This window comes from Protopterus annectens, chromosome 13.part0, assembly GCF_019279795.1.
Source record: "Protopterus annectens isolate FY-2018-M chromosome 13.part0, PAN1.0, whole genome shotgun sequence".
Lineage (NCBI taxonomy): Eukaryota > Metazoa > Chordata > Ceratodontiformes > Protopteridae > Protopterus > Protopterus annectens.
In genome coordinates this window covers 1008524017-1008551006 of record NC_056747.1, presented here as the reverse complement: position 1 = coordinate 1008551006, position 26990 = coordinate 1008524017, and the positions used below count along the sequence as shown (strand labels likewise).

General features: G+C 35.0%; 1 protein-coding gene and 1 pseudogene across 2 annotated transcripts in view; both read right to left on the bottom strand.

The window, feature by feature from the left end:
• Positions 1-3683: 3683 nt before the first annotated feature.
• On the bottom strand, positions 3684-4606 carry LOC122788012 (annotated as a pseudogene).
• Positions 4607-12206: 7600 nt separating this feature from the next.
• Positions 12207-26990, bottom strand: part of CCR7 (C-C motif chemokine receptor 7) — a 115175-nt gene continuing 100391 nt past the window's right edge. Inside the window, exon 3 of one of the 2 annotated variants that reach the window (XM_044055004.1) lies at positions 12207-14169. In XM_044055004.1, the coding sequence (XP_043910939.1) occupies positions 13078-14169 (1092 nt within the window). In that variant the 3' untranslated portion in view covers positions 12207-13077. The remainder of the gene's footprint in view (positions 14170-26990) is intronic. The other variant, XM_044055005.1, reaches the window with a different exon arrangement.

The window sequence follows — 26990 nt, the reverse complement described above, 5'->3', positions numbered from 1 at the left end:
TCTATTTATTCAAAACCATGTAAAAGGAATAATTTATTACATGCTAATAGCATGCACCCTAAACATTTGAAGCAGAATTTCCTGAAGGGTCAATTTTTTAGATCCGCATGCCTGCACACGAGGTATAGTGATATGTATACACATTTTGATACTTTATCTTCAGGCGTTATTGGTAGGGGTTATGAATCTGAGGAAGTCTCATGGGTACAAAATGAGGCTGTACTCAATAGGGAGACTAGAACCAGGCCCTTTCTTTCTGAGACTGACATCCCTGTTTTGTCAGTTAATGATGGAGCTCAGTGTCTTAGAATGTGTACCACTTATACAGCTGATGCTAAATATATTTGTGATATTATTAGGAAACACTGGAGAATTTTAATGTCTAATGTTAAATGTAAGGAGCTCTTAGGAAAGCATCCACGTTTTACATTTAAGAATGGGAAATCTCTTAAGAAGATGCTTTGCTATAAGTCTGTTTTTAAAGTGAATAAAGTTACATCTAATAGATTTGGTACATTTCCATGCAGGAATTATAATGTTTGTAAATATGTTAGAGCCGATTCTCAGTTTTTTCATCCTGATTTAGAGCATGCTTTTGATTTCAAGTTGTATGTTGATTGTAGTGCCACTGATATTGTTTATTTGTCTGTTTGTGAAATGTGTCAGTCATTTTATGTTGGTAAGACCAACAGGTGCTTGAGAGACCAGATAAAAGAACATTTATATAGTATTCAAAAAGGAGATGCTAAAAATGCTTTAGCTAAACATGTTTTGGGGTCTGGCCCTGAGCACAACATCAAGTTTATGGTGCTAGAAATTGTTAGAGATAATATGAGAGCAGGTGATCCGAGAACAACTACTGAATGTATTGAGATTAAATGGATTTGGACCTCACAAGCTGTTAAAGGGAAGGGCCTCAATGAGTTTGTATCTTTAAAACCTGTATTACGATCACGATCTTATGCATTAGTATTTATTGCTGCTTCAGTTGTTTTTAGATGGATCTGAAGAAGCACCTTGCTTTGATGTGAAAGCGCTTATCTTGTTTTTATCGTATTTTATTAAAGTTACTGTTTAGCCCACCTACAGCCTGACAGGTCTATCATCTGTCTTAAGTTCCAAAACCTCCCTTTTACTTATAATAACATCTACAGTTTCTCATACAACCAGTAAGAATTCTTGACATCCCTTCCATTTTATTCCACATTTGCTTTCTTCCATAATATCCCTCATTATTCCTTCCTTCCATTCTCCTCCGTATTATTCTCATAAAACATTATAATTTGTGATGAGTCTCCAAATTTTTATTTTACTATTCTAATGTTTCTTCTGTATAAATGTTAATATCCCACTATGTAACTCAGCCATAAACAAACCCTTCCTTCAACCATTTATTCAGTACATTTACAAAACACTCTCCTTCCCAACTCATTCATTTCTTGTACATTCCATACACTGATACTGAATCAACACTTACTTTCCCAAGTACTTCATCCAATTCACTAATAGTAATTTATATTTCAGATTCTTTCTTATCTCATTCTGGACTTTTTTTTATTTACCATTCTCTGAGCCAAAGATAAAAACACTGTGGAGTCACAAGGTACTTTTCATTCTCTTTTACTTTCCGTCTTTTTACTCTTATACATATTTTCCACATGCTATACTGCAATACTCATAACTTGCTCTTGTTCTTTTTACATCTCCTTTTACATTTTTCATTTCTCTCATTATACTAATGTCATCCTTTACTGTTTTTCCCAAATATGCAGACACCTCCTCCTTTCTCCCTCGTAAATAATATCTCTGCCTAAACAGTTTATTTGTTTGTATCTTTCGGCTTTTCCCGGTTAGGGGTCGCCACAGCAAAACTCCGGTCCGCTAATGATTGGCAGTAGATTTTTACGTGCTGGCTTGCCAGGCCTAACGCACAACCTTCAATGAAGGAACACCCATTCACGCATGTCGCCACACAGAAGACGCTCTGAGAATCAAACGGGCAACATCTAACTGTGAGGCGACAACGCCACCGCAGCACCACCACCACAGTAACTAAACAGTAATGCCTTAATTTTTTTCTTGATTTATTTTATATACTTTTTTTTCCATATCATAGTACTGTGTTGTATCAGTCTTTAAATTCTCTGATACATTTCTATACATTTTCCCATTCTTCACTATCGCTTCATTTCTTATATCATGCTGCCATTAAAAGAAAACACTTTTATGCTGGGTTTTTTTTAAATTCAGTCCAACATTCATACCAGTTTTATTGAAATCCTTCATGGTTGTATGAGCCTTTCGTAACTGTAATACTTCAAATTCTTCAGTTTCATCCCATAATTTTTCATGCATTCTTTTTATTCCCTTTCATATTTTAATATACTCCCTTTCTTCAATCACCTCCATCCATATTGCTAAATGGTCTGAAAAAATTGTTACAACTCCATCACCATTTGCTATCCCCAAAGCCTTCCAAAAATACTAAATAATCAGTTTCAGATCCAAGTTCCCCTTCTATAAATCCAATGAATTTTATTCCACACAGCTAATTTACCACATTTTATCATTTAATGTGTTTTTCTTTTTACATCTTTCCCTTTTTATATTTTCCCTTAAATAACAATTATAATTTTCATGTTAACTACCAAATAGTCTAATATTTTGTGAAACAGATTCTCTCATTCCTTGCTAGTTATATATGCACTGTTCTTTTTTAACATAATACAACACCTCCAGAACAATGTTCACTTCCTAAGTTCCATATTATATTTCCACCCTTCATTTTTCCTGTTTGCAGTCTTTCTTCGCTTGCCACAAATCTTATTTCTCTAACAGAATAACATCCACATTACATTTAGCACACCATTCCAGTATCCCAATCAGTCTTACAGTGTTAATAATATTGTGCACATTTACTGAAAGTATTCTAAAATTGTTGATTTTATTTCTTTTTAGGTATAAGGGAAATATTTTTAAAATTTTATTTCTTATTTTCCCAAATCACTATTTTTACCGGATTTATGTACAAATAATCATTGATCTTGAGAATCATGTTTTTGACTGTCAATTTTAGTATTTATTATCTGTTCAGAGCAAGAAGGTAATAGTACAACTATGCCCTTTTTGTAGACCACTTAGTGAAGTAGAAACTTGCTTTTTTGTTACATATTCAGAATGATTTGTCAGCTTAAAAGTACAGAAAGAAATAAACAGTAATATTTTAATATATGTGCAGAGTTCTGGAAATATTCCAGAAAGAATTACAAAGCTGTTTTACTATTATTATTTTAAGCAAACACTTTTCAAAGCAAAATTTAAACTAAAATATTATATTACAAGTAATATATTTAAAGGATGTCAAACAAATGAGAAATGTTACCATATAACACTGGAGGAGTACCACAAAGTTATTCAAGTTTATATACTAATTTTTGAGCCATGTAATCTATTAAAAAATAATACAAGCCCAATTCTTAAAAAAATCCATCTGCAATTTTCTTTATCCCGTAAAGTTGTGACCAGTCTCACTTTGTGGATATGTAATATGGCCAGGTGCATTCATTTGCTCAGCCTGCAGTTTCTTTGCCTATTTTTTAAATGCCATGTGACACTTCATCAAAAGTTGATGAGAAGTCCTAGATTAGATCACATTCTAATAGTATGCTTCCATCTTCAGGCAGTTAGTTTGATGTATTTTGTACTGCAAGAATCAAATGACCATACTGCTTGTTCAGCTTTATTAGAAATGCAAGAAGTCCATCTTGGTCTCAATATTCATTAACTCAGGCAATTCTCTAAACTTTACATGTTCTACTTGTAGCTCCTAAACAGCATCCATAATCTTCTTTTGATCTTTTAGATCAGTAAAGCCAACCATTTTGAGGTCTTATTTTCCCATCATCGGGAGGCACCTTAAAGATATTTCACTATCCTTCAGCAGCTCTGCTAGGGACTCCAAGGCAAGGCCATGCAGAAACAGTACCAGATCACCAAAGACTCTCACTGTTGTCTTTCACTATACCAGGAATACTGCTCAAGTATCTGAAGATCGCTTCCTCTTTTGAAACATTCTCAGGTTTTACTGAAGAACTGGAAGTCACAGCAAGCAGTGCAAACACCTCAGAATTTTGCTTCCTCCTCGCAATCTCTGCTGGTGTCTTTCCAGCTTTAATTTTCAGGGTCTTAAGAGCTCCAAGTTCAATAAACTTTAAGACTGCAGATTTCTGTTCACAGTATACTGCCCATGTCAGTATTGTATAGCCATTTATATATTGGGCATTCACTTCTGCACCATGCGCAACAAGAAGAGTTAAAACTTGAAAGTTCCCCTCTTTGCAGCCAGCATTAACTGAGTCATGCATACACTGGTGGGAGCATTTGGGATGGCATTTCTGAACAGCAGCAGTTCCATACATTTTACTATTTTTTCTTCCACAGATCAAGTTTTGTAGGCACCCATCAATACACGATACTTACCCATTGAAAAACGTGTATTTACCCCTCTGTCCAGAACACGCATCAATTCAAAAATTGCAACATTAGCTGAATACATCAACAGAGTCCATCTAAACTGAAAACTTGAATCCACATCTAAACCAGCGATTCAGAGTTGCAGCCAATATCCCAACCATTGTCATTGTCACTGTCACTGATTTCTTCTCCTGCTGCCATGATGTTTCCAAAAATGTCACCCAACATCAACATTACTCCTATTACCACTACTCAACTTCTGGTCAGAATCAGATTTTTCACTGGCTAGAACTTAAAAAAATGATTACTATCAATCCCTTCTCCTGACCTCTCTTCCTGCATGTACTTTCTCTCTCTCCTCATTTTTCCCTCCATGTTTTTTTCTTCTTCTTCTCCTGCAGCTTTTTCTTCACCTCGTTCACCCTGTCTCCCAGCCTCTTGTCTTTACTCATGTATGTTTTCTTTCTTTTCCCCTTCCTTTTAAGTATTTACTGCTTGCCCTTGACAATTCATCCAAAGTGTTCCTTTTTATACAACCTACATTAAGGCACACACCTTCTTGCTATATGTGTTTTCTCACCACACTGGTGATCCTATCACTTATCACAATCATTATTTAAATGAGACAAGTCCCCACAAATATGATTTAGGCCAGCCAGAATATTTTAATGTCCTTCTATGACCTGTCATACATTTCAAAACAGTTTTCACCCTCCACCCTCCATTCCATAAGTTTCTCTTATCTCTAACTTTTACAGTATTATCATCAGTTTTGCACAGACCCTGCTTACATTTTAACATTGTCTTCCATTTAATCAGTTCTAAACTCCAAAGTAACATTTTTTAACATTTAAGTTATTTTCAGAAACAAATAATTGTTCCACAGACAATTGTTCTTATTGTTACACAGTTCCAAAAATGTCATTATCAGTCCATCAGTTTCAAATGTTAATCCACAAAAATTCTCTGTCCCAGTATATATAAAAGACAGAATGCCTTGAGCTTTGAAGCCCAGAACAGTTACCAAATTGTTCCATACATAATATCTGTCTATTATAGTGGCACTTTTGTTCTTAGTCTCACAATTTGTCTTTTCTTCTTTTTAAAACAGTTTTACTTACAGTCTGTTCTCCTTTTTTGCCTGCTGTCACTGCTGCATATGTTTAAGTTACTGTATTATCTGCTGCCACAAAACTAGGCACCATCTCAGTTTGTTGCTGCTTTCCTTTTTTACTTTCTGTCATATCACCTGGTTCCTTTTCTACAATTTCCATCCTTAGAACTTCAAAAAAAGTTTTCTGCCACCTCAACCCACAAAACTGCTGAACTATCACCTGGATCATCCAACTCAGTTATTTTTAACAGAGCATCCTCTGTAAGCTCTCCTGACTCCAGTTCTGTCACCTGCACCACTTCAACAGACGTCCTTATTTCCTTCTCCATGGAGACAGCTAAATGCTGTCATTTGTAACATCCACCACACAGGAATCCTTGTTTACATTTTGAAGTTCCATATGAAATCATTTTTTCAGCAGATTCTCACTGTCCACCTCCAAACTCTCCAAAGCTTTTCTCTCCTCCCCCATGCTGCTGCTTCCATTAGGCCTCTTATTTGATGCTGTAGGAGACCTTTGGCACATTCTAGCAGCTGCAAAGAGTGGAGGAAATTCCCTGATGCCATGGCAAAACTCCCCCCTCTAGAATAAATACCACCTTAGGTTTCTTCTGAAAAAAGGCCATTAGCTTAGTGGGACTAACTCCGTCAACAAAGGTAAGTAAGTAAATAAGTAGGACATCAAATATGTCGCCAACATCTACTACCCACCCAGGCTGTCCCTTTTTCTCCCAGGTTATCCTCTTCCATATGACCTTATACTGAGCCTTCACACATCTAAACACTAAAGACAGTAGGGATGCCTGCAAGTATAACTTAACATCTAGCACACCTACGCTACCCCCCATCCTACAACTAAAACAATTTCCCACCTAAGGTTTACCACCTCCCCCCACAAAAAAAACTTTCCTAGTACCTGTTCAAGTTTATTCAGGTAAACTACTGAGGGAAGCCACCAAAACACCTTCCCTAGATGTAACACAAGTGGTAAAACATAGAGTTGAAGTACCTGAACACTGTCTGACCTAAATTTAATGAGCTCACCACCCATCTCCCCAACATCTCATTTATCTTCTCAAATATTAACTCAATAGTTCTCTGTAAAATGTTCCTGCATTGTTGCCTTAATCCACACTTCCAAACATTTAATTTTCTCTTTAACTCACAAATAACTGTATTCTTTTAAGTAACTCCTCGGCTCAAAATATAGTGCCAAAGCCTTAGATTTCCATTTATTATTCTTCTATCCCCTTCTCTTTTCAAATTCTGCCAAGATTTCCCACAGACTTGGAAAATCCTCATCTAAATGTGTTAACGTTAGCAATGTATCATTTGCAAATAAGGATATAATCTTTTGATGCCCCTTCGAGAGATATCCTCTCAGTCCCATGTTCATTATCTATATCACCAATTGCTCAAGCTCTCAACTTAAATTTTCTGATGATTATATTTTGCCAGCTATGTTGCTTAATTTCTAATTCCCTTCCATGTTGGCTTAGGGAAAAAGAGCTGCTTGTCTATTTGCAGGAGTGCCATACTGGAAACCTATTTAACCTTTCTTTGAAATGAAACACAATTTTGTTATTGTGCATCCCAAGGTTGAAATTTGAGATATTTACTCTAGACATGTCACATCTTAAGCTAATTTGTGCAAAATAAGAAAATGCTACAATGAGAATTGTTTTCATGTCTATACAAAAAAAAAGAAATGTTTACTCTTAAACATTATACTAAATGTCCATATAGAACCATATCCTATCTTATCTTATAGTAATTTGCTACTATATTATGCATCACTTTGTTTGTGCCTTTTCTAATATGGAGGGATTCTGATGTAGATGATTTCTCCCCCGCTATAAGTCAGTTAATTAATTAATATGCAAAGGAATAAACAGAATAGAATAATTCTTACAGTATATGTATGAGATTACATAGAAGGTGGTGTCTGAATTCTGACATATAGACTTGGTAAGTAACATATATTTCATAACTCTCAGAATCTATTTAATGTAAAAGCAGGAAATTTTAATTTTCAGCTTATTTGGCAGTTTATAAATAGCATGAAATGAGTAGAAACATAAAGCAAAAGAGAGCAGAAAGATTTGCATTGATACTACAAATTCAGCTTATACATAATTTGTGCAATTCACTGAACATTGTACATAGCAGAAAAATTAAGAAAAACAGAAAGATTTCAAGCCATATAAAAGGGAACCAAATTATCACTTAAAGCAGAGCATATATGCAAAGATGTTGATAAAACGAGCCTTGGGATAAAGCCCTAACTACAATCCAATCATCCCAAGTCTGAGTAGCTACTCAGGTGCTGGGTAGCAAAGGCAGGGTAGATGAGCATGCCCATTCGGGGAGGGGGGAGGGAGGCAGGGACAGTGGTTACTCCTAAGCTCATACCATTTAATGATGGAACCACAAACCATGAGTGGAGAGCCATCATGATGTGAGTTGCCAGTGCACGGAAGACATGGGAATGACCACTCTAGATGGTGTTGGTCAACCTTGTTGGTGTATATGTGGGAGCACATATGTATGACCAAAGGAGTATGGGTAATCCTTCAAGTGATTCAAGTTTACTGCCAGAAAATGAAAAGAAGAGATGTGGCAATGTGAGCTGGAGATGCTCAGAAACAGAATTTCCAGTTAAAGACCTATAAGTAAGTGTGGTAATGAGAACAGCTGAGGGGAACTGAATGTGAATGAGATGAGAACATTTAAAGAGGTCATTACATAAATAGAGCACCCGGGATGATAAAGAAACAGACATGTCAGGCATAAAGAGGAAATAATCACCTTAAAAATCCATTAACAAGAAATTTGGAAAAACAAACATCAGAGACAAATACCCAGTTTGTTTTTTATTGGCATTTATTTTATTTATTGTCTAGGCCCTGTATAGCAGAAGTCCTTTTACAGGGAAAATCTTGGGTGAAACACAACAAAATATTTACATACTGTAACAGATTATGCATAAGCTCACAGCACTTAATGGTTACAGTTACACATATTAATACACACAACAGTTAAGCAGCCTGTACAACAAATGTAAACAGAAAATATTTACATGGTAGACAGACATGCAAGACTACAGACTGTGAACAGATATACTGCAAATATGGTTACAACATTCACTGCAAACAGTAAATGAGGGCAGAGTTCAGCAAATATTTACATGATATATACATACAGCTGATTTTGCATTGCAGAAATGACCTTTTAGCCATCTTCAAAGAATGTCCACATTGTGCACATACGATTAGTATATGAGTGGTTTAGTCACAAGCAGCTGACTATAAATTGTTTTTAAACCAAACCAATACAGCTTGCATACCCTTTATTATTAGACACCATCAGTTCTTGGAGCATCCATGTCAGAAATAAATGAATCAGTTTTCCATTTGAAATAGCTGGGTGTCTGGCTGGACCTTATGCTGTTTCCTTCCACTCTGGCAAAATTTCAGAAACATATACACAAACACACACAGAAATGTACACATGTATGCACATATAGATTGCTATGCACAAGACATCCTATAACATCAAACCCTAAATACAAAGTTAGGGAGATACAAGGAAAAGTAGTCGTCATATGACTGATTCCCTGTCTTACTTCCACTTTACTTCTCAACAATGAGAGACTTCAGACCTCTAAATATAATATGCAGGTTCATCCTATAATCTCCTGTTTGGGATCTATACTGCAATGGGCTTGCAGCACCAGCTGGATAAAGAGATTAGTGGTCTTATGACATGTGCCTTCCTATTTACAGATTGCACATCTAGGGTTTCTGTTGTCCCACATTCTTCATCATCTTTTTAAGAACATAACCGAGAATCCTGTTTTTCTAATTTTCCACCTATAATTCATGTCCATCTCATCCTATGCATTCAACTGCTGTAGTTAAGCTGGGCAAATAGATCTAGGAATCCATCTGAAATAATGTGTGTGCTTCAGTGTCACTATGGTGGTGAGAACCTTAAAAAACATACTTGCCAGCTGTGCTCAATGTTACGTCTTATGCTGCAGTTGCCTGATGAAACACTTTGTGCGAGGTGAGTACAATTTTTTAGCCACTGTAACCACTTACAAACTGGATCCAGCTGTAGTCAGTTTTGGTGATTATCCTTTTTGTCACTTAACTGGTTGCTTTGACTTGCTGCTTATTTTAAATATTATATTAAAGTGACTCTTGTTTACATATTTCATTGTTTTTGCCTAAAAAGAAGACACTCTCAGTCTGACTCACTTATTCAGTTATCAGAATAAATTAGCAAAATGTACAGCTAACAGAAACATCTGATTCATTGGATTCTTCATAGAATATCAAGTCTGCATACAGGAATATTCTTAATTCTTATTAAAATCTTTGACAAACACTTTCTCATGGTCACAGTTAACTTAAGATAACCTTAGTGAGTTTACTTCCAAGTGAAGTTCAGAGCAGTTATAAAACTGCAGAAAAAAAGAATAGACAGTACTAGAAGACATACGAGTAGGCAGCTCGACGGAGGAGGAGTGTAGGTAAATTTTTAGTAAAAGAAGTGCACTGAAGGAGAATTGTAATGGTGGTCAGTAACAGAAAGGATAGGGGGTAAGGGCAGACAGAGTGAATGGGAGGATGACACAGGACAGTAGGGAGAGCACTACCGACCAAAACAAAGTAGGCATCACAACTGCCTTCCTTCTCTCCAGTCTCCGGACTTCTAAATTGCAAGTCATTGGCAGGTAACACTAAAATTACACCATTTGACCTTCAGTCTAACATAGAAAACAGTGCAAAAAGGCATTACAGATACATTGCCACTATCTGCCACAAAATGAGAATGTCATGATCCATGCTTGTGTTCTAATATGGGGCATGCATTGCCACATTTTCTTTGGTGTAGATTAAGTGTATTTTGAGATGCAAGACTTGGCTCCAAATCTTTCATTCCATTTTGAATCTCCAGCTTGAAGTGCCTGCAGGATGGCCTCTATGGTTCTACCAGCAGGAAGAGTTATAATCTGACATAAAGGCAGAAACGCTTGAGGGACCAGGGATGATTTTACCTTCTGTCACTAGCTAAGTCCCTGAATGCCAAGAAAGGAAGTGAGCAATAGGAAAGAGAATGTTCAAATGAAGAAAGCAAAGACATAAAAACAAAACAGAGTTAGGTACATTTTAAAGTCAAAGGAAGACATCTTGGAGAGTGAAGTGTACTGTAGAATACAAACCCCCCAGGTATTAATGAATCGTAGTATTATGCCTGTATTAAAATACCATTCATTTAAGCTTTAAATGTTTCCTTTTAAGTAGAAAAGCTATATTGTATTCTTATTACTGTATATGGTATGCATTAAATTACATTTTATTATTATTGTCATTAATTTATATATAATGTACTAGTATCATATTTCATTGGATTTTTATAGTTTCATTTACTTGTAGTTTTTAAAACATTTTAAAATCATGAAATATTGGTATGCTGCTTTAAGTATGACAGGGGAGATGTATAATTGATTGCTAATTAATTATTTCATTAGCTCAAGGGTATAAAAGCACTGTGTTTTTGAAGTGTAACTGTTTTCTGATGAAGTCTTGGTTTCTAAGATGAAAGCACGCTCAATAAATCTACTGTTTTTATGCAATACATCCATGTGGATTACTGTCAACATCACTCGAGTGTTCTATCGGAACTGGTGTACATTTGTTTATGGTTGGTGTCTTGCAGTTCCTGGTTTTGTGTTTTTGGTACTGTAGAATATATTACAAATTGCAGAGGGAGGGAGAGAAAGACAAAATAATGGCTACATTCACAGAAGTGGGTGAGAAATAATACAAGCCAAGAAAGTTCCATGGTTCTTGCGTTGGGTGTTTTTGAAAGTCCCATGGATATCCTGAACTGAAATGTACTTTTTACAATTGGAAAAGAGATGCAAGAAGACACAGTCTTTAGCCTGTTCATATAGGACTCTGTTAAGTTCCTTTTTCTTCTTTCTGTCATAAGATATTTATTCTGTCATTTCAAAGGAGGCACAGTGCTGGTTCCCAAGTTTATTCATTCATTTTCATTTATTCATTCTGTTATAGCAGCTTTAATCTATTCTGGTTTGCAAAGGGAACTGGAGTTTATCCTGGCAATCAATGGCCACAAGACAAATATATCTATATAGGTGTACTGAAATTAAATGAAACACCCAAATATTGACGTTTACAAAGTCGACCACCAACATTGCCTTTGCAAATGTTAACAAGCTACTATACATGCTTCAATTGACAATCTCAGTGCATACAAAACTTCAACTGAAAAAAATATATAAAACATATTTTTTTAGGAGGCAAGCCCCCGTGCACCCTTAACTAATTATATATACTAACTCTGAGATCACACAATCTCAAGGATAGGGCATATTTCCCTACCCTGACGATTGTGCAATTTCACAGACCTGTCAACCATCTGTTTAGTCTACTAAATTTTGTCAGCTAAACAGATGTCAACCAATGATAGGCTCAACAAATGTCATTAGAACTATATATATATATATATATATATATATATATATATATATATATATATATATATATATATATATATATATATCTATATCTATAGAGCCTGGATGGGTTGAAGGACCATATACACATTCACTCGTATACTGCACACATATCTACAGGCATTTTAGACAATTATCTATTTTCTTAATGGATTCTGTTATTGACATGTACTTGAGAGATGAACGGTAACTACAGCATCCAGTGAAAACCCACACAGACATAGGGAGGTACTGCAAACTCCACACAGAAGGCACCTCTGCTGTGAACCATAACAGTGAGCCAAGGACTTCAGGGTAGTAATACTAACGACTGCACCACTGTGTAACCCATAACTGAGATCCTTTATTTTTTATGTAAAGGAATGCAGTTTATGCAGGGTCACTCAATGGGCAGAAACCATCAACAATACTGATTCATCTGCAGTTGGAATTATATGCATAATTCTAATATAATGTATAGTTCAGCAACTGAATTTTATATTTGATTTGCATAAGATGTATTGAAAAACTGAAATGTATGTAGCATAACACCAGAGTGGAGTTGGGCAATGAGTGAGAGGTAGGATTGGCACTAGAAGGGGTGGAGTGTTAAGAGGAAATTTGGAGGTGGTGATGTGGTACCTTGATGAGGTGTATGCATCTGTATTTAAAATATGTTTATGTAGCATCAAAAATATTTCCCAAATTTTGTTTTAAAATCTTCTATAATATTATCAAACCTTTAATCACATTGCACAAATCAAATGATGTTGAATGATCACAGAGGAGACACATGAGATTCAAGGTTAGCAGCTGCTAAAAGTTTCATAAGGTCATCATTCAGTCTGCATTTTTCCACTTGGAAGAAACAGAATTTCAGCACTGATGCATGAGCTTTGAAAAATTTCTACCACAGAAATTATATTCAAAACAAGTCTTAATTTAAATAGCTTTATATGTTTCAAGGTGAAAATGTAGTGGTGGTATCTGTTTCTGTTGCAAAAGATGATCTTTGTTTTTTTCTCAAGGTTGATAATCTGAACATCTGCTCTTGTGTCATGCATCCCAGTTCTTTAAGTAGCTTCAATAAATCATTGCGGAACTTGACACCAATGAAGGCATACAAAAATGGGTTCAAGCAACATCGGACACAGGCCAGACTGTAGGTGACATCTTCTGCAATATCCACTTCTCTACTGAATTTGCAGTTTGTGTTGGTTGCATTAAAAGATTCAATGGTTTTTAGTAGCACAATGCTGTTGTATGGCACCTGAAAACATATGAAAACAAGGACCACTGCAATAATAACTTTGATGGCTTTATTTCTTTCAAAATTCCGTGACTGAAGCAATGTTTTGATGATGACAGTATAACAATATAACATTACAAACAGGGGGACTACAAAACCCACAATCATTTGTGGTATTTGTACACGTCCAGTAAATTCTAAGAAGTTTTCTGTGATGTAAGTACATCGATTTTTACCATCAATTAATTTTTCACCACTGCGTGCCAGTTCTGGTGTAGAAAGCACGAATGATATAACCCAGCCTAAAATGCAAGATATCTTTCCTAGGAAATTGGTTCTGGCACGGTGACGGTGTGCTGTTGCTGCCTGTACAATTGCAAAGTAGCGGTCAATGCTTATGAGCATAAGCAGTATCATGCCATTGAAGAAACTCAACTTGTAGATGCATTGTACAACTTTACAAAACACGTTTCCAAAAATCCATTCTTTTGCAACACTTGTAGCCAAAAATGGAAGTGTTAGGACAAATAAAATATCAGCTGCAGCCAGATTCAGTAGATACACATCAGTCATTGTCTTCAGCCTTTTAAAGTAAAGAAATGTTATCATTACAAGCATGTTTCCAAGAAGGCCTAGGAAGCAAATGATGGAATAAACAATAGGAAGGAATATTGATCTAAAGGTCCGGACATTTGATTTCTCACACATGGTAATGTAGGAGCCATAATCCGTAGTGGTGTTTGGGTCATAATCGTATTCAGAAGGTGTGTTTTCTGTATCATTGTCATCACTGCAGCAGCCCTGCTGGAAAGAAACAAAAATTGGGTTGAGTTTGTGCATGAAGAAATTCAGTATTTGTGTGACATTTTAAGATGTCATTCTGCATCTGAAATAATCATAAATATATATTCATAAAGCCTGAATATTTTCATTATTGTTCAGTTATTGCCCCTTAAGTTCTAGAATCCATGATTGCTGTCTCCGCCTTCATTACATTAACACAAAATAATTAAAACAGTGGACTTTCAAAACAACAGAAATGGCAGGTAAAAGAAGAAGAAATGTGCACAGCCACAACAGATGTGCGCTTTACTTATCACCACAATTGTAAATGAATAGCAAACAAGTGTAGAAACAATACTGAGTATCATGTGAACAAATAAATAAATGACAATGAAAATATGTCTTCAAAATAATTTTCATATTTTTTTCTCTGCAAGGATGGGGTACATTTACTAAATGATGCTGTTATTTAATTGCCTTCATCAGAGTTATTATAATGATTGTATGTACCTTTTAAAATTTAGAGCATTAACTCAAATTAAGAACTGAAAAATGAATAGAGCGGAACAATCTGGAAGACCTCTGATGAGACTATATTGCCTTTCATTGGCTTGTTGTGATGTAAAAGGACAGTTTGGTAGATTTATTATGCCATTGCACAAGGATAAGTCTCATAAAGGAGTTATGCAGTTAAAGGTCAGTCATCCTCACTTCCATCTCTGGGAACATTACAGAAACAATTCTGCAGTCTGGCTGGTTGAAAGTCCTGGAAGCGAGTGATTGTATAGATCAATAATCAACACAATCAGTTTTTTAGTTGATATATATATATATATATATATATATATATATATATATATATATATATATATATATGCAGTTATATGATTTAATAATAAATGATATGGAAGGAGAAGACCAATGATCAATAATCAGCATGTAATCAGTCCTGTTTGTTGATATATATGCAGTTATAGGATTAAACAATAAATGATTTGGACGGAAGCAGGGACCAGCTGGGTGTGGTATACCTGGTGCTCAACAATACCTTTGACAGAGTGCCACACAGGAGGTTTCTGAGAATGTGGAAGGAAATGGCTGGTAAGATACACAGGAAACTGGCTGGATGGAGCAATAAGTACTAAGTGGGGCAGGGGGAATTGTCTAAAGAGAAGACAGTACCCCTTCTGCTAAAAAAAGGACTTAGTACTGGTAACAGTCCTGTTCAGCACATCTGTATCCAGTGTGACAGGATACACAGACTATTATAATTCCAGTTTACAATCTATCCCACTGCTGCCACCAAATATGTCAGGTGCACAGGCCATGGGGTTTGACCCCTTTGCTACAGCCACCAATTATATGATGGCCTGAGATTACAGGAGTTGAATCACTCACCACAAATATGCAAGGTGGTAAGTGGCCTTAAGAGCTTATGGCAAATATGCACTAATGTCTGGAGTTATGACCGACATGTGCCACACATAAATAAGCTTTACAAGGAATAGCTAAACCACAAAGTTATAATCACTTTCTCCACATAATTTTACCCCCTTGGCCTGAGCCCATAGACTTGTAGTACAATCTCAGCAACATTAATGGATTTTTAACCAAAGTATTTTTCATACAAATACACAAAGAATATCACCCCTTTCCTGCATCTCATGGTACAGCTGATACCTACGAGGTATCAAGCATAAATATGCTTTTTGAAAATGTATTTTAAAACAGTTCTGATATGCAGTCTTGTAGCTGTGTATTTCAGAGTTCTGCGCTCACATAATTAAATATTTTTTTATTTATTTACTCATTGCTGACTGTGTTAGTCCCAAAAGGCCAGCATCCCCTTTTTTTGGGACACTCATACTGACTAGAAAAAAATTGCTTTAGGCACTGTGGAACTTACTCCTACTTTTTTTTTTGATAAGTGCCATGGGTTCTTTTATATCTACCTCAATTACCACCATCTCAGGTAGATGGGACCTCAGTTTAACACATCATCAGAAGGATGAATGAGAATGATGCTGTATTTAAGGCAGAGTCAGAGAATGGAGTATTTTTAGAGTGCTTTTGGGAATTGGTTTCCACTTTCATGGCCAGCTGAATGCTACAGAGAACATGCTTCATCATATACTTGAGTCAGTGGCTATCCATGCAAAGAACATGTGGGTTAATGCCAAGAAATGGATCAATGTGACTATAACTTTCCTTGGAGAAATGTCTTTGTGATGACAGAGGTACATATATTGAAGGTGACTCATTAAGCTACATTAAGTGTCTGACATCTGTAGTCTCAATTTTATGCTTATGAATTTTTCTAAGTATTAACAAGCTACCACCAAGAATTCTTTCTTTTTTCAAGGGGCTATAAATTACAGTACCAGCTAAGTAGAATAGGTCATTGCATGCAGACAGTAGACAGAGTTCAGATGCCTCATTTTATGTGAGAGCTAACTATTCTCTTCTGTGGTGATGTCACAAATATAAAACTACATGTGGATACACAAATAAGCAAGTGAATGAAAATGGCTCATCAAGTGTATCATTTCCAGTGCTCCCTAAATCCCTTTCTAATCTACACACTGTCACACTTTTCAGTGGGTAATTCTAGGGTCTTGCTTCAGAAAACAGTACTTTATTAAGTTATACTTAAACCATGCATGGATAAATGGTGTAGCTGGTCAGCTAGTGGTCAGCAGGGGTACACAAAGGTGAAGGGACTTGAAACATGCACCTCTTAGGTGCCATCAATAAGACCCTCTTTCTTTCTCTCTATCCTTCAGCATAAATCCACCCCATAGATCTGTATTGTGTTTACATGCTCCCTGCAAAGGAGATACTCCCTTGTTTTATCCTGTTGCTTGACCAGTGTATTTTATCAGTCAAACTACATATGGATTGGTATTTAATAAATTTAAATTGTCAGTCATTGCCATTCTTTCATCAGGTATTGAAACAATGTTTTATTGAATGCAGTGAGATATAAAAGCTAAGATTTCCTCTTAATGAACCAAAGTTTTCAAGTAGTCCTAAACCTTAGCACATATATTTACAGTGGGTACTTTTTACTCAATTTCTTTTTATTGCAGTTTGCCAAAGTAATATTGACTTATATTGCACAAGTCAGCTGTGTATTACAGTGGGAATTTTGCATTTTCCCCAGTTGCGGTGCAACTGTATAGTCTGTATCTATAAGTGAGGTGTAGGCCCACATGGGATAAAGGTGGCTTTCCCCATCAAACAAATGTGCCATTTATACTTCACAATACTAAAGAAATCAATGAAGAGAAAATATTACTACAGTGATTCAACTGACCATAGTCAGTCTAGTGTTCCATATGTAAAATGCATGCTGATGACATCTGTATTCATGATTTTTGCTTTTCATTTTTCTTATGGAATTAAATAATTACTTATTATTTCTTTTAACCTTGGATGTCACTTCACTGTAGATTGTATTTATAATAAGAGTATTTTTTTGAAAGCTAAGTATATCTTTTTCTGTTGCATATCCAATCAATTTTGTGATTCCAGCAAAAGGTTATTGTTGCCTTTACCTGCATAGTTATCTCTTACTAGTATATATAGTCATAGGTTCATAGGCTGGTACTAGGCTATCGGCCCTAGGGCCTATACAAGCCTAGCCATAACAATTCCCTGGCTATTACTTCCCTGGTCCCCTGTCTAACAGGGCAATTGACATGATCCCTGGGGTGAATTTCCTATCTCCCATCCAATCGTCAAGGTTCTTTTTGAAGAGGACCAAAGAAGCGCTCAGCTTGACATGTATGGGTAGTCTATTCCAGAGTATGGGGAGTCTCTGGGTCGGGAACCTATCCCTCTAGCATGTTTTGTTCATTGTGATGACCAGGTTTAAATCCCTGGAGCATGTGGCTCTGAGGGATTGGGGTTTCTTTAAGTGTAGCATGTCCAATAGCTCTGTTTGACATGGCCTTGTATGTTAAGCAGAGATCGCCTCTGAGCAGGTGATATGCGACAGAATATAGCTGGAGTTTTTTAAGATGGTCAGCATAGGGCATCTGCTTTAGGCTTGTGATTCTTTTAGTGAGGTATTTCTGTGGTCTTTCCAGTTGTTGCAGATGTCTTGTGAGGTACAAACCAAATGGGGCATTGTACTCTATAATGGGTCTAATGGATGAGTACAGTGGGACAATGACTTCCTTTTTTCTGGATGAAAAGCCCTTAATGATGAGGTATGCCACATAGGAGGATTTCCTGACTGTTGTAGCAATGTGGTTATCGAAAGTGAGACCACTGTCCACTATTGTCCCTAAGTCCCTTATCACACTTTCGGTGTTTAATGTACTGCCACTTATGTGGTAATTCATGGTACATGGTTTTTCCCAAAGGGGATAACTATACATTTCTTGGCATTGAGCTTGAGCCCATGGCTCTGGCACCAAGCATCTGTTTCTGTAAGGCCCTTTTGTAGAATATCCACATCATTTGGAGATTCAATAATGGCTCCCAGTTTGCAGTCATCTGCAAACTTTGTTAGCCAGACTCCCTTAGTGCTAGCCTGTACTTCAGAGAAGTAGATGCCAAACAAGAGTGGTCCCAGGACTGAACCCTGAGGTACTCCACTTGTCACTTGTCTGGAGCTGGATTTTGAGTCAGCTACTTTTACAGTGTGGGTTCTGTCAGTAAGCCAGTTGGCAACCCATCGAGTGATGTGGGGATTAATGCCCAGCTTAGTAAGTTTATCTATGATTGTGGGGAATGGTGTTGAAGGCCTTGGTGAGGTCCAGATAGGCTGTGTGGACCACCTTGCCCTCATCCACGGCTCTGGATACTGATTCGAAGAAGTCAATCAGGTTAAGGAGACAAGATTGGCCCTTTACAAAACCAAACTGGGTGGGGTCCAGAGTATGAAGGTTGCCAATGTCTTTGTTTATAAGTTCCATGATAATGCATTCCATGGCTTTGCAGATCAGGCTCATCAGACTTGTGGGACGATAGTTCCTGGGATCCAAGGAGGATCCCCCCTTGTGGAGTGGGAAAACTGTAGCTGTGCACTGTACTCATGAATGCAGCAGTTAATAATCTCAGGTAATTTACAGTATCCTGAACATATTTATGTTGGTTATTGAGGACAGAAGCCAGTTCTATTTTCATAAATGTATGAGTCAGTGCATCACAACTTTCATTAATAAAATGTAGGAAGAATGATTTATTTATGATATTGAGTCTGATTGCTGTGGTAGCATCGTCGCCTCACTGTAAAATGCTGTCCGGTTCAATTTTCAGCTAGAGTATCTTCTCTGTGGAGACATGCATGAATGGGCATACCTTCGTTGAAGGTTGTGCATCAAGCCTGGCAAGCCGGTACATAAAAATCAACTGCCAATCATTAGCAGACCGGAGTTCCGCTGTGGCGACCCCTTTTTCGGGAAAAGCCGAAAGACACAAACAAAATTGAGTCTGATTTTATTTTAGGTTAAAATGATGCTATTATGATTTGTGCTAATTCCAGGTATTGATTGGGGAGCAGAAAGACCCTAGATTTGGCAGTATGATATCTTACGTAACACTAATTTTAGCTGGATTTTATACTGTTTTCTGATATTGTATAGTTTGGGATGAGGTCTAAAAATATACTATGTGGATGGAACTGTTCCGTATTTCTACTATCTAGAGAGAAACATAATACATTTTAGGATACTCAGAAACATCACAGAAGTGAGAGGATTATAGATGAATACTTATTAACCAGTTTTCATTCTGTAGGCTTAATTGGGATGGCTAAAACAGAAACAATGAAAGTTTCAGTAAACAAGTGAAAGAGCAACCCAAGACCTAAACCTAATAAACTTATTGCATATCCATAAATAAATGGGTCTAGGGTTACCTGTTCCAGGGACTTAAATATGGCCTGCGACTTAAATAGGACATGCTGGAGGGCAGATTAATCTCCCAGTGACTGCCTTGTCTTTGGCACAGGTTACCAATTCATGTGAAACAGAACACCACTATGACACTGTTCAAGAGGAACCCAGATGAGTGGATGGGATACCGTAAATTCTTACCAGGGATAGCAGCCACAACCCTCCTGGACATGGGCAGTCAAATGCAATCTTGGGTATTGACTAGTACCTCTACAGTATTGCATTAGGTTGAAATGTCTAGGTTTTAATTGACCCCGGGTCAATAGCCTAGTAATCTCCTATGATCCTACAATTCTGTGACTTCTGATGCACTTCATAATGTCTGTTGTCACATTTATAAATTACTGTAAGTACCCTTTCTTATATTGTTACTGGCTACTTTTTGAGACAGATTGTTACTGTAGTAATTGTTTCTTGATCATATGTAAAGCTAGGTACATTTTTTTCTTATTTTGGTAACATGGCTTGTGCAGTATATCACAACACAACAATGTGTGTAATAATTCTGTGCACTTGTAGCATTACTTTTCTATGCAGAACCATATGCTACACTGCACAGTGTTGTCGCAAGCAAAAGTTTACAATTCAGAGATTAGTAAGAACTAATACCGTAACAGTGAGAAGGAATATGCAAACATGAGGACTAACATATTGCAAGTCCAAGACTGTTGTGTTTCAGACTATTAACTTTTCTCTGAGGTATGCTCCCTATTGTAATTCCAAGGCATGCAACTGTGAGTCCTGTAATTACAACAAAAAGCAGGAAAACTACAACAGAAAAATGTTTCTTAATATTCAATGTTCTTTTTGCCGCTTTTGGTTGTATTTCCAGGACTCACAATTGCATGACTTGGAATTACAATAGACAGCCATTATGTCATATGCAAGCTTTTTTGTTTGATGACAGTTTCTGAAGCCTCCTGTGATGCATGCTTTTTTAATGAAAACTAAAGAAAATACCCAGAAGAATGCTTAATTTGTTCAGGGTCACAGTATGACACTTTGTATAACACAATGTTTATTCTCTATAGTGGATCAACTGTTTCTGACTGAAATGCATGAGTTCTAAACACATGTGAGTGTACATGTCTGCCTGCAAACCCTTACCTCAGGCACAGTAAATCTCAAAACACAAGCACTTGAAGAATACAAGAATCTGTGCCAGTGAAACAAGCAGTCAAAGCAATGTAATGTATTTTATTTTTTTAATCTATTCATTTATTTGTTTTGCATGGAGAATCAGGGTGGAAAAGATAGATCATATTATTAAAAATACAACAAATGATCACTGTTTGTCTATACCCTTGCAGTCTAAAAGCAACCAATGTGTAGCATTCAGTTGAAATACTTTGCTACAGTATGTAGTAAGAGCAGAATGAGCAAACCATATCTACAGCCAAAATGTTGAATCAAAGTGAAAAAAATGAGTAAATTGGTAAAAAGTAAGTTAAGGTAAACTCTCCAAAAATATTATACAGAGAACACTGAAACACAACTGTGTTGCATTAGTTAACACAGCTTAGGCTAACATTGACAGCACTATACATACTGCATACTCTTTAATAAAAGAGTGTTTTCATTCTCCACAGATGCTTTCATTTATGTAATTTTATGATACTAGTCTTTATAACTGTGTCAAAACTCTGCACTTTTGATTGCTGAAGTCCTGTTTTGCCAGTGAACTGTACAGCTGAAATCTTGTGCCATGAGATGCTGAAAATTTCATTTTGTAGTGTGATTCACAAATTTTCACCCAGAAAATCTAGAAGAGTGAAATAAAATTTGATCAGCTATCATTTGGATGAGACATTAAACTAAGGTCCCATCTGCCTGAGTTGATGGTAGTTTGGTTGGATGTAAAAAAATCCAATGGCATCTATCAAAAGGACTAGGGTCCTTTATTTTCAATACTTATTTACAATGCATATCTACAATATATACACTTCATCTTATTTACAATATATATATATATATATATATATATATATATATATATATATATATATATATAAAATTATAAACACTTTTATAAACATATACTTAAAATAATACATTCTTCATTTTTCATTGTTGGAGCCCCACTCCATTTTCCACAACCAAAATATTATTTTTTTAACATATTTATCTTGATTCCATCTTTCATTTAATAAAATTTCTTTCACTCTTTGATTCCATACTATAGAAATTATAAAAAATATATTTTTATCAATTCTATTAACACAAGTTTTTGATGTGTCACCATAATATCCACACTCAAACATATCCATTTTAGACTATTTACATCCATACAATTTTCTAAATATTTCAACTCTATCACCTTCTTCCATATTGATTTAACTCTTTTACATCTCAAGAAAGCATGTTCACTAGTTTCAGGTTGATTACAATATAAACAATTTCTGCTGTTTTTCTTTTATGTGGCATATTTGCTTTTACTGGTAATTTCCACAGAAAATCTTGACATTCCCAGAAGTTTTTATACCTTTCCATTTTTGTTTTAATTGCAACCCTCTTTTCTTTACACACATCTTTCCAAGGATAAATATAAAATAATATTTCCATAATATTAAGACACCATAGCTTCCTATCTTCTTAAGTTTCATTAACATTTAACTTCTAAAGCATCTTTTATCTTGGTAATTATTCATTTCATTATTTTTATATAATCTTCTTCTCTTAGAACTCAAAATATTCATCTATTCATTACTATATTTAGCTTTTAAAATTCTCACCAATAATGAATTGTCATTTTTCTTCAAACTTCTTAATACTTTAAACAAATTTAGAGAAGCTGCATACACTATAGCATTTAACAATCCTAAACCACCTTCTTTATTTCACATATAAAACTTCTTTTTTAACTGGATTAAATCTTGAACCCCAAATAAATGTAAATATAATATTATAACATTATATATACAATTTTATAATATTATAAAACACGTTCTCAAACAACAATGGGTTACTAAAGACACTCTCTAAATAAGGAATTCTAGCAAGTAAAATTGAATTAATTAAGTATATTTTTTCATAAAATATAATCTGAAGGTCATCCAAAACATACACTTTTTCATGACTTTTAATTTTTCTTCTCATATAGCTCTTATATCTTCTCTTTCCCAAATGTCAAACCAAGTAATTTTATATTTCTTCTATTAAAATTAATACTGCCTAGCATATTGTCATAAACTAAACCTATACTTCTATCTTTGTTAATGGAAACAAAATATTTATTGTATAATTTCCTGTAAATAACTAATCAGATTCACCAAAGTTTTATGTTTTTTTTTGTAATAAAAATAATATTATCTGTATATGACAACATAAATGGTACCTTTATACCTTCATTGGTTATGTATTCCATATGTCTCTGCTGCATATTATGAGTTGGAATAACATTCATTACTAAAATAAAAATAATACTGCTCAAGTGGCAACCTTGTTTTATCTCCTTTTCAAGCACGTTTTTTTACTAAGCTACCCATTTATTAGTATCTCAACTATATGCAACCTATAAGCAGTAACACAAACTGTTTTTATCTTATTACTATATTATAGCTATCATATATTTTCTATAGGATGATATGCTGAACAGCATCAAAAACTTTGTTTAAATCACCCATTAATTTTGTTTGAACCTCCTTTTATAAAATATCATCCATTATTTCCCTAATCACTAACAATAAATCCTGTACATTTTAACCTTTTATATATATATATATATATATATATATATATATATATATATTATTATTTTTTTTTTCATTTGCAATCTTACTTAGCTTACTTTCCATCCTTTTTTTCAAAATTTTCATAAATATCTTATAGTCTGTGTTATTTAAAACTATAGGTCTCCAATTCTGTATTTCACACTTGTCTCCTTTTTTCCATATACATTTTATTATGCCACTACACAGATCTTTATGTAGAAAACCCTTTCTTAGCTATTCATTTAATACTTCTAAGAAATATTTTTCTAAATTGCTGTCATATCTTTATACATCTTATACTCTATCCCATATGGGCCCGCCACAGGTTTCAAATGTGCTTTTCCTAAAATATTTTCTAAATCTTCCATTTTAATTTTGTTTTTCAAAATCCCTATTATCTTTCTCTGGAAAAAAATCTACTTTCCATTCCTTCAGTACATTATACATTTTTTTCCTGTAAAATGTTCCTTAACAAATCCTTCCACAATTTCCATGATCTTATCTTGCGTAGTTTGTACTACCTCTGACCTGTCCTTCATTCATCTCATGATGCTATCATTTTCCTTAATAATTTTACTCAAATAAGGTGCAATTTCTTCTTCTTTCCCTGAAAAAATATCCTTGCTTGTATAACAAATGCTGCAGTTTATTTTTGTTTAAATTATATAATTCCTGCTATTTAATAAAGTACCTTTTTCATTATTTTCTAAGCTATCACAAATATCCTTACTTAATTGATCATAATACTTTTTATATTTTCCCAGCTTAAATAACACTTTTTATATTTTTGTTTAAATAACCATCATTCCAACCAGTCTTTATAAAAATGCCTTATTTGTACATGATCTTTCCATAAATTTAATACATCCATCCTCCTTTCTTTATCCCATTTAACTTCATTAATCATATTTATTCACTTTTCTATTTTTATATAATCCAAATTATTTTCTAAAGTAATCCATATAGTCCTGTGATCTGAGATACATGCCTCTAATACCCCTTCATCCACAATTTTCAACCCTGCTGAAAGTAGAAAATAATATATTTCTGTTTTATGTTCACCTCTCCTATATGTCCAAGTACTGTTATTCTTCTAACATCACTTTAACATCATATTTTTTTTTTATTTTGCCTAATATTACAATTAAAATTTCCAGCAATAATTAAATACATGTTTACTCCTACATACTGAACTATTTCTTTAAACATTTCTTCTTTCTCTTTCTTTGTTACAAATGCATAAGTCAGTATGATTCTAAAAACCTGATTACTCCAGTTAATATCAAAATGGTAGCATGACCTATAGCAACAAAGGTAACACCTAAAACGTTTATAATTTCCTTATACAATATAATTATTCCTGAACATGTCTCTTTCCCCAAATTAAAAGTTACTCTTTTCCCCACCACACTTTTAATTGTTGTCTCTCTTCATTTGTTAAAAACCTAGTATCTTCTAAAATAATAATGTCACTGTTCTGTCTCTTACACCTTTCATGTATACTTATTTTCCTTACAACATTCTCTAAACTGTTAACATTTAATGCAATTACTTTACACAGACAGTTAACTTTTTTCTATTATATCTAACCTTTACCTTTCTTTTCTTTATTTATTATGTCCTTCCCTTCCATTGTTTGTCTTTTGATTTCTCGATCTGTTTTACCAATAGAATTTCATTTATGTTTAACCAAATTCCATTTTATATCTTCACTGTCACTCAGCCCCAGTTCTTTACTGTCTCCTTTCTTAGGAATGAACCTTTTGTTACTGATTTTTTGTAAGTTTTCTTACCTTCCAAATCATTTACTTTTGCAGATTTTATTTGTGTGCTTTTTATTATCTTTTCTTCTAATTCTATGCTCTCACTGTCTTGGTTCTGTTCTGTTAAAGCTTCTGCTGTCTGTTATTCTACCTCATTTACTTTATATTCACATTGCATCCCTAGGTGCTCCACTTTCTGATATTTATAACACCGGATTTCACAAATTCTTATATTGTGTCCTTTCCGTCCACAACCTGTTCTTTTTTTTTTTTTTTTTACATTTACTTATCAAATTATATGTTTTTCCACACAAAAAGCATGTCTTTGGCTGACCACAATATTTCCCCATTCCTTTGTCCCCTTCCACATTTATAACACTTGGAATATGTACAATGCTATAATTTTCAAGTGTTGAAATAATATTGCAGTCCCACGCACCATTCATAATCCTCTATTATCATATACTTTTATATATCTATATCATCTTTACATAAATTTAATGAGTATTTTTAAAGTAATGATTTCTACCTCAGTTCTGAATTGTATGTTAATTTTGTTTTTTAGTCTCTGAAAAGCGTTAAATGGTTACAAGGAACACAGTCTTTCTTTTTTATGTTCTCCTAAGAATTTTTCCATGACTTTACTAGTCTTAAAATTAATGTCACAAAATGTCTCTTTAGTAATATGAATAAATGCCCTTACCTCATATGCTTTAATTCCTAAAGGCATTATTTCATCCCATACCTTCACTATCTCAGCATATGACTTCCTGCTCTTGACCTGTGTGATTTCTTCGCCCTGTATCCTGTGGATTAAGTCACCCCACAATACATCATTGCCACTTTCTGGCTCACTGGCATTCATCAAATCTAGAAGTATATCATCCTGCATCCCTCCCAACTGGAGGGTTGTAACAATACATTTCTGCATTGTCTCTTCATATCTGAAGATATTTACTTGAAACATCTCTTCTGAGTCCAAATTCAAACTCTCCTCTCCATCTTTGTCACCCTGGGAAAGCTTCGTCACTTTCTTAACTTTCTTGCTTAGTTGTACACCTTCCAACAAAGGTTCGACTGCCTTTGCTTAAATGCCCTCTTCCTCTGCATCCAAACATTTCTCTGTAACCTTGAACTTACTTTCTTTCACTGAATGTTCTTTTTCTTTGGTATCAGCCTGCTGTGAACACTCCATTTTCTAAGTCTTCCTAGTTTCTCAGAGCTGCCTCCATGCTTGGAACAGAAACCAGAAATGCTACTGCAAATAGTGTCCTCGTGCGTGAAAAGAGTACGGGAAATTCCCTGATAACCTGGCCAAATCTCCACTAGTTAGTATGAATACCACCTTTAGTCTGTTCTGAAAAAGGGCTGCTAGCCTACTTGTCAACAAAGTGTAAGTACATAAATAAAATCAGCTTTCACTTTGTAAAATTGAAAGATCTTTGCTAATTATCTTGTCAAAG